Below are 11,112 nucleotides of genomic sequence, written 5' to 3'. Positions count from 1 at the left end.
AATTTTAAATAGCATATTTATTTGTTTTCTTTCCGATTTATTTAAATGTGGGGAAAACAGTCAAACCAATTTAATTGTTTTCCAAGATTATGTTTGAGACCCAGGGACAAAAATACAATACAGTCAGTAGGTGAAAGTGTTTGTGTATAGAAGCTGGAAGTCCTTTGATGGAAAAGATCTCTACTTATTCCAAAGAATGCAGAGTCAAGATAATATGGGCAGTGGCAGATGCAAATTCGCTAGGAGGGTAGCAGAGTAAAGATAGAGAGAAAGGATGCACCATAAGTACAGGACCTTTGAGGGGGAATTTCCACAGAAATCCATCATCCTGAGGACAAAAAGGCTTTTTCAAGAAAGTACAGACTTAAAAGGTAGACTCATCAGTTTATTTTAACTGTATTTTTTCTCATATTAAAAGCCATATTTCTGGACAAAATGGGTTACAAAATAAACGACTGATTAAAACACTATGCTTGTATTTTCAACCTGTAAATCAAAAGTTGTTTCATGAAAATGAGCTTGCTTACAAAATATTTTTAAACAGGATAAACTTTTTGTTTCTTACAACTATGGACAGAAAACTGCAGAAATTTTAAACTTCCCCCATAAACAATTTACTATGTAAACTGCCAACAAAACACCACTTCATGTCCCCTGAATTCACCCATATTTAGTCTCATTTTATGCTGCCAACCAACACAAATCAGCTTATATATTTGCAGCTGAAGGAATGGCAGATGGCATAAACATAAATTTACCATTAAAAATGAAAACATTTTGTGTCAGTCTCTATCAGTTCTGTGGGGTTAATGACTAATCCCAAATTTACACTGCGTCTGGCTCTGCTGCAAACTTCTCTGGCCTCCAGAGGTGCTTCAAATAGCATACACAGATTGTGCATATGTTATATTCTACAATGGGTTAGCACACTAATTGCAGAGAAGCTATAATTGTTGCTTAATTATGTTCATTTAATGTTTATGTTTTGATTTCCTATGTAGATATTCAGTGAAATAATGTGTGAAATTGCTCATAAAAATTGCATATAAAAAGTCTAAATATATAAATTATAGTGAGGTGTTTAAGTTAGTCCGTGTTTAGTGAATTGTTTTGAAAATCTTTATACTATGATTATTTTTTGTTTCCTTCTGTTGGGGTATGATTTATATAAATCTGCTGCGATCTGGCGTCCAACAAAGATAGAATGGAGTTAAATCTTGCCAGAGGGCTGTTTGGTCGCAGGCACCCACCAACACTGACAGATGCCGTCTAAATACCCTAATTAAAAATAATGGCTGTTTTTTTTTTTGACAACTTAGCAGCTGAGTGGAGCAGAGCCAGACACAGTGTAAATGTTGTCCTGGTACCAGCTTCTTCCACCTGAGATGTTGATCTGTGTAGCTTTTCCAGAGTTGTAAAGCTTTTAATTGCTTTTTTAATCTATGCTCTGTTTGCCTGGCCTTTTGGTGTAGATCAGGGGTCTACAGCTCTAATCCTGCAGAGCACATATTTTGCAACTTTCAGATTGATCCCTTCTTGAAGTAGCCTATGCTCATTTTCAGGCCCTCAGCAGAATTTGATGAGATACTGATGAGGAAAATCAGTCATTAAGGTGAATAGCTGTCATCCTTTTTTAAGTTTAGATGAGGCATCAAAGGGTGCTCCATTAAATGCTCAAAACTCAGCATATTGTTTTCTTACCAACCCTGTTCTAAACTTCTCCACATCTTTCTCCCTCATCTTTGTGTTCTGGCTCTTTATCTTCAAGATGCTCTTTGTTGTATAACAAACGTCTGATTCCTTCCCAGGATAGCTGCAGCTATGTTGGATTAAGTTATGCACAGGTGGAATCTGTTTACTCATTAGCTGACCTCTTTATTTTGTGGAGGGGAAGTAAAATAATGGGGGGGATGAATGAATTTGAACAAAGAAAACCTTTCTTATTACAAGTCTGATTGTGAAGCTTTCGCTTCCCCTAAAATGTTTAGAAAACATTTCAAAAAGAACTTGGTGGAAAAATACATCATTTTACTTTAATCACTGGCCAAGATGCAGCTTCAGCTGGCTTATAAATGAAAATCCTGTAATTTGTTATCATCTTATGGTCAGAGTTAATATTGTGTGATTCCCACCAGCTGTTTCAGCATCAGTAGCAAAAAACAAACTTCTTCAGATTTCAAACAATTTTCCGAATAAGATTATTTGTAGATTTATGCTGAATGAAAACCTGTCAGTCAGTGGCTAACATGGAAAAGATTGAAAGCTTTGATGTGCGGTGTACTGTGCCTCTTATCTGGGAACACAAGGAATGCTTTAAGCCCATTACTAACTCTTTCAGTCCAAATGGAGCTACCGCAGCCTGGGGGAGGACATAAAAGTAACTCCCATCATCTTTCAAAGCCCTTACACCTTTAATTTGTTTAGACAAACTGCCCAAAACATGTTGTCCCCAACGATGGATGAGCCTGGGGTCACTGAGCAGGTTCTAGCTCTTAACTATGACTGCTGGCATGTGCAAAGCCAGATAACACATAGCTTGCACCAAAAGGAATATTTAAGATCCACTCGGAAACCTTCCGGCTGTCACACCAGTCCATCCACATCTTCCTCTGGGAATTCTCTGTTTGAAGTCGTATTTTTTTCCCCCCAAACACTAGCAGCACCTCCACCCTGATGCCATGCACGATATGCGGAGAAGTTTGTAAATTTCGATGCAGCTGCAGCTTAAATTAGAGGCTTTCTGTGCTGTGCACTGTGAACCACATGTGTGCCTGTGTCGGCTGCAGTGTCTGCAACTTAGATCATTCTCACACTTTGGTCGTACAGCACAATGTGGATGTAGAGGTGCGACTGGAGGAGCGTCCTGCTGTAGTCCTTACTGGGGCCAGACTGAAACACAAGAGAGAAACAAAGAGTTATTCAAACTTGCTGATGTGTGGTTTTAATTCACCCTAAAAAAAAGCAGCTTTTTCAGGAAGAGGTTCATCAGGGCAGAGGTGTCAAAAATATGAATGTTTATTACTCAAGTAGAAGTATAAATCAGCTGTTAAACACTTTTGTAGAAGTTAGTGTTAACTTAAACTTTTCACCCAAATAAAAGTATGAAAGTACCATTTTTAAAACCAAAGTATAAAAGTAAAAGTAATGCAGGAAAAAATGTTAAGCACAGATACTTTAAACTAGCCTGATAAACCAGACTACATGTGAGATTAAATGTGTAATTTAGTCTGGCCCCGATGAATGAGACATCAGAAGATTGATGATGAGAACAACCCATTGTTTTTCAAACCATGTCTGTGCCTATTGGCCGCTTCCTGCTCACTTTTCAATAAAAACCCCAAGTCTAATCCTTCCAAAACTGATTTCAAAGCTGAGTCAAACGAGAACTGTTTAATAGTGGTTGTCATATTCCTTGTGTTATCTCCAGTGTCGCGCAGCTTTGTCGTAACGCCCTCAAAACCCCGCCCGCTTTGCATCCAGAAATTCAAAACATCTCCGCGTTATGATTGGCCCGCCAGTTCTAGGGCCTGGGGCATTGATCGAGGCTAGACCAAACTCGCAGGCAAAAATTATTTTGGCTGCTCGCAGGTGGGGCTAATTTACTAGGCTAACTTTAAACCTTATCCTGGTTGCTGCACTAACCTATTAAAGGAACATTTTTATACAACTCTGAATTATAATGTCCTTGTACTTAATTCCTTTAGTTTTATAACTAATGGCAACAGTGTCATTTTTAACTTTGCATCATCTTGAAGAACAATTAATTTTGGTACATTGTGAACCACAAATAAATTAATTGTCAGAATGAAACAAATTATTTGATGGTTTATTTTTTATATACTAAAAGGCCATAACGAAAATGAGCTTAAATTAAATGAAACTAACAGCACTATTTTTAAAATTTAAGGAGTAGAAAGGGGAGATAACTTCAAAAGATTGTAAGGAGTAGAAGAAAAGCGTTGTCTAAGATATATTACACCAGTAAAATATAGAGAGACAAAATTTCTACTTATGTGAGGTAAAGAGGTATTCATACTTTTTATTTTACACATCTGCATCACGTATAGGAATATACAGTAGATTAGGCTAAAGTGTTTCTGCATGAACCTCTGTGGGTTTATGTGTTTGAGAAATCAAAACATTCAGCGAAAAAAACAGTGTTATAGCAAATAAAATCAAATAAATTGGCTCATTAGAAACAATGATTTTAAATGTCTTTTAAAGATAGTATTAAACCATAAAAACTTCCACAAAAATGTTTTTACATTAAAACCTTTAAGCTTTGTGGTATTATAGAAGGATTTTATGTGACAGTCCCACATATAGTAGAGCCTAAATGCTATGAGAAAGGGGCATGATAAGTAATTCTCAAACATTTTGCCTGAAGACCACCTTTAAGTGCAAAACAGCTACAAACGTGTGGAAGGAGGTGGTCTGGTTACATCATACCAAAAAAATAAATGTTGGCCTACATTCAGAATATTGGTTGGCAGGAGAGTGATTGTAAACCTCACCCTCAATACATCAGTCCTATTGTAAAACATGGTGCTGGCTGCATTGTGCTGTGGGGGTGCAATTTTAAGCATACATAGTAAAGCTGGTGAGAGATGGGAAGGAGGATGACGCTTACTAAAGTGCAGTTCTGGCAGAAAACCTGTTGAGAAGAGGGTGGATGATCACTTTCAAACAGGATCAAAAACCTTAAACATACAGCAACCGCAGTAATTAAACAGTTTACATCAAAGCATGTTTGTGTTTGAATGGCCCACTCAAAGTCAAGACCTAAAAAAAATGCTTGGCAAATCTGTTTATGTCAATTTCTGCCTGTTGGTCTTGATAAAAAAGGAAAAAAAGAAAAAGGAAAAACATGTTCCTGTGGAGCTGAAATGTATTTCCACAAACAGCTGGAACCATTTTCTTTAAGACCAACTGTGTCAGAATCCTGTGCTGCGACTCCATCCATCGGACGAACCATTACACTCAATTTACATGTTTACCTCAAACATCCCTGTGGGTGTCGTAATGACTGAGGTGAGTTCAAAGCACCTTTAGGAGAAACAGACGGCTAAAAATGACTTCATCACCAGAGTCGGACATTCTGGTAGGTGACACAATCGTTATCAATAATCCAAAATGTTTAATTAATGCTCCTATCATCAGTAAGACAAAAGTTTTTTTTATGTAGCCAGTTTTGTTCAGCCAAACCGAATAAGCCACAGAGATAAGAGAAGGCCTTCATCAACAAACCCACTTCTCTGGCTAGAAGAGAAAAAGTGGTTATGGTCTGGAAAAGGCAGAAAAACAAAGCCAAGAAAAAAAAAAAAAAACAAGGTTGTATAGCCTGAAGTTTAAAGATTAAGCAGCTGATTTGCAACTATGGAACACAGATGGAGGGTTAAAAGCTGGACGTTCTTGTCTGAGCTGTGCTGCGTTTCTGAGCATGCGGGTGGTTTGATGTCCCTGGTTTCCTGTGCCTTCCATCGCTTGTGTTTTTAATAGACGGCCTGTCGGGGCGGGGCTCAACCACAGCTAGAACACTCTGCTGCCATTTTGGCCTCAAATACGCAGTCCCCACAGCCCTGTCTGCAATTTCAAAATAGGTCGGCCCCACCAACTACATCCCTACCCCCCAGCAAAGAGGAAAGCGGCAGGGAAAATAAGAACCATGCCTGTGGGCCGTTATTCTTCCTAGGCTTTAGCCAGAAGGACAGCGTGGAGGAAGCACCTGCCTCGACCCCTGATCCTTCGTTCTACTTGCAGGTGGAAAGAAAATAAGATTTCTTTATCACTCTCTGCCTCTCCAGCCACACCAAAAATGTCTAGCTGATATCTGTGGCTTGTTTAAAGCTGTAATACCTAAAGCTTGAGCCAGTTGCTCAGTATAGGGGCTTTGATATTAACATGCTCTGTTCCAGCTTAAAGGCCAATCTGTGCCTGGAAGCAAACTGGATCTGATAAGGCTGATAAGGCTTTTCTATTGAGAAAGATTTTTTTACAGCCATGCAGCAGGTGACTTTATCTGATTAACTTCCCCATGTGTCCGCTTAAAGCCAAAAAACAAAAGCAGTAAGAAAAAACAATCCTTACCCAAGGATCCACATTCAGTATCTTTTCGTCCCTCTTGCTCTTAAAGAGAAGTCCATTTGGGTCATCATAAACCACCAAGAAGTTGGGACTAGAGTTGGAGGTGGCTGCTTGTGTCCTCCAGTTGTAGTAGCTGTGAAGGAAATGGGATAAAATTGATCCAGCAATTCAACAAGGTTTTAAATGAAGAATAAAAATGGATGCTATAGGCACAGTTCAGATAGCTGTGTAGATCTCCACTCATTTTCTGTGCATTTCTGCTAACTGACCATGAATACATACTGTATTGTGTAGAGCAGGGGTGCTCAAGTTCAGCCCTTTTAGATGCATCTCTTCTCTAACACACCTGAATCGAAAGGTCAATCCCCACATTTAGCCCAGTAGAGGCATGGTAACGAGCCACTCATTTGATTCAGGTGTGTTAAAAATGGACTACAACATAGGCACTTAAAAAGCAGGCTTCGCCAAACACGTTCATTTGAGTATTGGATTAATACCTTTTCTTCTGTATTGTTCCTCGCTCCTCTGCACCATCTTTAGAAACTCTATGGGGGCGCGGCCTCTTCCGGAAGATGCCTGAATGAGGATGTTTGTGGTAAACTACATGCTGTCTGCCTAATCTGATAGGAGTTTTCCTGCGCAAATGGTAAAAAAATGCTTAGGGCACCTCATTCCTATTTTTCTGTTATTTTCAAATGTAGCATAAAATTGGACCTTTAACAAAAAAAAACTGTATAAAATCTAGCAGAGATCCCACAGCAACCATGATATGTATCAACCTTCACTTCATCAGCTGCTGTTTCAGCAGGTCTGGTAGATCTTTGGTAATTGCTTCTTATGTCAAACATTCTGTATCTTTCCAAGCAAATTCTACAGTAGCAGGAAAGAGCCAAAGATCTTCATTAAAATAGGTTATTTGGGAAGATGTTGGTTATTTATTTAACACAGCAGTAATTTACCCCTTAGAAAACATGTAACCAATTTTCTGAATGTTTCAAAGATCCGAGCTCATATAACAGTATAAAGGCTACTTGAACGGAAATTAGACTAAAAGCAACACTAATTGGAAGACAAACAGTGAATGATTTTCAGAAATCCCATTGAGATATTTATCAGTACCTGTGATGCTGTGTTGCCCTTAAGGCATTTCTATTAAGAAGTAAGTTCACAAGGTTAAATAAATAACCTTAACTTGTTGTTTAACTTAGTGTCACCAACATCTTGCAAACACTACAGATGCACATGGGAACAGATGATCACTGGCCAGAGTTACTTAACAAACCCTGACAGGCTGTTGGGAACCATTGGGGCTAACAGATTGTGCTAACAAGGCCAAAGGGTGAGCATTACAAGAAGGTTCCATTTATCTGTTACAAAAAGTTAGGGGACTCCCTATATATAATATAATATAGGAAGTACCATCTCAATATATCTTACATAATATAAGGTCTACTACCTTAACAGTGAAAGAGGTTGCATGCCAACTGGGATTAAAAAAAGCCAAACTAATATACAACAGTAAACATAGACCTATATGAAATGTTCCACACAAAGGGCCGGATCTATCAAAGGTTTGCGTGTATAAAAACGTGAGCTATTTCACTGCGCACGCTAAAAAATGTACAAACTGATCTATCAACAGCGTGCTAAAAGGATTTGGTCTTTAAAACGTGCTAAATAGTGCCTCTTATCCATTTAGTACTTTTTCTGCAATGAATATGCAATATGGGGCGTTTACACGCAAAAGTGCGTCTTGTGGGAGGAGAACATGTAAATATATTAATTTAGCACTCGCAAAGTGATTTATTAAACCTGAAAGCAATTTTGCTAACGGTATCTGACTCTATATTTAACACGTTTCAAAAGAAGGTGCAAATGGTCTGTATGCGTAATTGCGCACACATGGCAGCGGTTATTGTCGCAAGAAGGAGACATCGAAAGGAAGGAAGGAGCAAGAAGCAAGGAGACGCAGAGAACGCATTTTTTCACTCCGTGTGAATATTTTTTGCAATGAAGGAGAAAACGATCATCAAAACATATCGTTTATCCAGCATTGCCATTTTGGAGCTGTTGGGGGAACTCTGAATGGATTTGGAGCCAGCCACAAGGAGGACCCACGCAATACCCCAGATATCACAAAACTCCTTGCAACATTGCACTTTTTTGCATCTGGGATCTCCCAATCTCGTTTTTCAGAAGTGCGCGCAGTCATCTTATCCACAGTCACTTCTTGTGACCCATTTGGTATGTGCATTTTTCTAGAGGCCAATACAAAACACCTGTTTTTTTGTTTTTTTTTACTGCAGTTTCTTTACACGCTTGTCCCAAGTGGGGTCGCGAGGGGTGCTGGTGCCTATCTCTAGCAGTCAATGGGCGAGAGGCAGGGTACACCCTGGACAGGTCGCCAGTCCATCGCAGGGATATATATATATATATATATATATATATATATATATATATATATATATATATATATATATATATAGGCTATATATATAGGCTATATATATATATATTATTTTTTCTTTGGGATTGGGTGGGGATGTCACTGTAAGATTAAAATTTCTTAATGCACTAGTTTGCACAAACTACAAACTACTTTGCCGCAAACCACAAAACGCGCAAAACCATCATTTAAATAGGGCGTCTCCAACAATTTTGCACCTGCCACCAGTTACGCAATCGCTCTTGTTAAATCACCCGCAAACCATGGTTCAGCCCCTCGCGCAAAATTCCAGTTTGCGAGCGCAAATTACTGCACGCAAAATTGGATCTTGATAAATCCGGCCCAAAGTCAGATATGGTTTTTCACTCAAAATTAATTCAGCTACAAGTTTTTCTTTTAATTATTTTATGCAATAAATATTTGACATATTGAGATATGGTGAATTTTAAAGAATTATTGATAATCTGGAAAGTGAAGGAACATTTTTTTGATGTAGTGTAGGACTCGTTTCCAGTGAGGGTTGCACTCCGCCAAGGTTGCCCTTTGTCACCGATTCTGTTCATAACTTTTATGGGCAGAATTTCTAGGCGCAGCCAAAGTGTTGAGGGGATCTGTTTTGGTGGCCTAAGGATTGCATCTCTGGTTTTCGCAGATGATGTGGTTCTACTGGCTTCATCAGAGCCTGATCTACAGCTCTCCCTCGAGTGGTTCGCAGCTGAGTGTTGTGAAGAGTGCACTGTACAGGTCTGTGGTGGTGAAGAGAGAGCTGATCCAAAAAGCAAAGCTCTTGATTTACCAGTCGACCTATGTTCATACCCTCATCTATGGTCATGAGCTTTGGGTCATGACTGAAAGAAAAAGATCCCGGATACAAATGGCTGAAAAGAATTTTCTCCATTATGTGTCTGGGCTCTCCCTTAGAATAGAATTCAACTTTATTGTCATTCCACAGTCACAAGTACAGAGCAACGAAATTAATTCTCTGCATTTATCCCATCCCCTTGGAGAGCAGTGGGCTGCCATTGTGCGGCGCCCGGGGAGCAGTGTGGGGTTAAGGGCCTTGCTCAGTGGCAGTCTGTGGGAGTGGGGCTCGAACTCAGAAGCTCAGAATTCCAAGCTTGATGCCCTAACCACTAGGCCACCACTCCTCTGCTCTTGACCTGAGCCTAGCAGACCTGGAGGAGAAAAAAAACATGTGCGGATGCTGTTCCTAGACTTCAAATCAGCTTTCAACACCATCATCCCACAGCATTGATAGGAAAATTGGAATAGATGGGCTTCAATACAACCCTTTGCAACTGGCTGCTAGACCTCCTCTCAAATTTACTTCAGTCAGTCCGGGTTGGACAGAACACCTCTGATATCATCACCCTAAGCTCAGGCTCCAATCAGAGCTGCGTCCTGAGCCCCTGCTGTCCAGCCTGATGACACATGACTGTGTCCCCAGGTTCACCACCAATCACATTGTCAAGTTTGCAGACGACACTACAGTGGTGGGCCTCATCAAAGACGACAATGACCAGGACCACAGAGAGGAGGGGGAGTAGCCTGTGGGCAGGTGTAGAGACAAGAGCCTGATCCTGAACATGGAGAAGATGAAAGAGATCATCTTGGATCATCTTGAACTGGCCTAACCACACTCCACTGCTCATCAACAGCTCAGCTGTAGAGGTGGTCAGCAGCACTAAATTCCTGGGGGTGCACATCAAATACAACCTCTGACCAGCTGTCTCACAGTGTGGTGTGGAGGCTGCAGCGCCTGAGACTGGAAGAATGTGAGAAGAGTGTTGAGGGCAGCAAAGAAGATCATCTGGGCTCCTCTTTCCTCCATTGAAGATATTTCATCCTAGAGCTTCGTGTCCTGAGCCGGTAACATCATCAGCGACCCCTCACACTGCCAGAATGGACTGTTCTCCCTGCTGCCCCATGAGACACTTATAAACATTATATTTGCACGATCCACGCAGCTGATTTTTTAATAATCCCTTTAAATAGATCACAACTCAATGTTCTATTTCATTTCGCACCATAGTAATTTTGCAATGCACGTAACCTTTCCATATCAATTCCTTTTGCACCATGACTTTAAACTTGTTTTTCCTTTTCTCCTAAGCTGTTTACATTCTGATCACTGCTGCACTTTATAAATGGAAATGTTTCATTTCACTGTTGTAAGCTGCTCATTCTCTGTTGAAAAGCTGTATGCATCGAAATTTTGTTTTGTAAACACTGTGTATACAAAATGACCATAAATGTCTAAGTCTATTTCTACAGATTAGAGCATTACAAATGTGAGTATCAACAATTTACGAAACAATCTAAGCTTGTTTTAAAGACTTTTTTGGTGTATGGAATACATGGCTTTGCTAAAAATATGTCTTTCAAAAAATAATTTGGGACATGCTATTCTGTTGAACTGCTTTACAGATACTGTATCTATAAGAAGGCTATTGTTTGAATGAACAAAAGAGAAAAGGGCCCTTATGCAAACAAAAAACCTGCAAATTTTTTTTAGATTTATTAGAATCCAAAATCCTAAGAAAACTAAAGCATAACACACAGCAAAAAGCAATCACTACAGA

The 11,112-nt window shown here is 39.6% G+C and overlaps 1 protein-coding gene across 1 annotated transcript in view; it reads right to left on the bottom strand.

The window, feature by feature from the left end:
• Positions 1-1,352: 1,352 nt before the first annotated feature.
• Positions 1,353-11,112, bottom strand: part of cfap299 (cilia and flagella associated protein 299) — a 122,597-nt gene continuing 112,837 nt past the window's right edge. The window contains exons 5-6 of the mRNA XM_038288119.1: positions 6,088-6,217; positions 1,353-2,889 (exon numbers count right to left, since the gene is read on the bottom strand). Of these exons, the coding sequence (XP_038144047.1) occupies positions 2,797-2,889; positions 6,088-6,217 (223 nt within the window). The 3' untranslated portion in view covers positions 1,353-2,796. The remainder of the gene's footprint in view (positions 2,890-6,087; positions 6,218-11,112) is intronic.

The sequence above is a fragment of the Cyprinodon tularosa genome, unplaced genomic scaffold (genome assembly GCF_016077235.1).
Source record: "Cyprinodon tularosa strain WSP-4 unplaced genomic scaffold, ASM1607723v1 ctg249, whole genome shotgun sequence".
NCBI lineage: Eukaryota > Metazoa > Chordata > Actinopteri > Cyprinodontiformes > Cyprinodontidae > Cyprinodon > Cyprinodon tularosa.
Note: the sequence above shows the minus strand (reverse complement) of the source record. Positions and strands in the feature narration are given on the sequence as shown.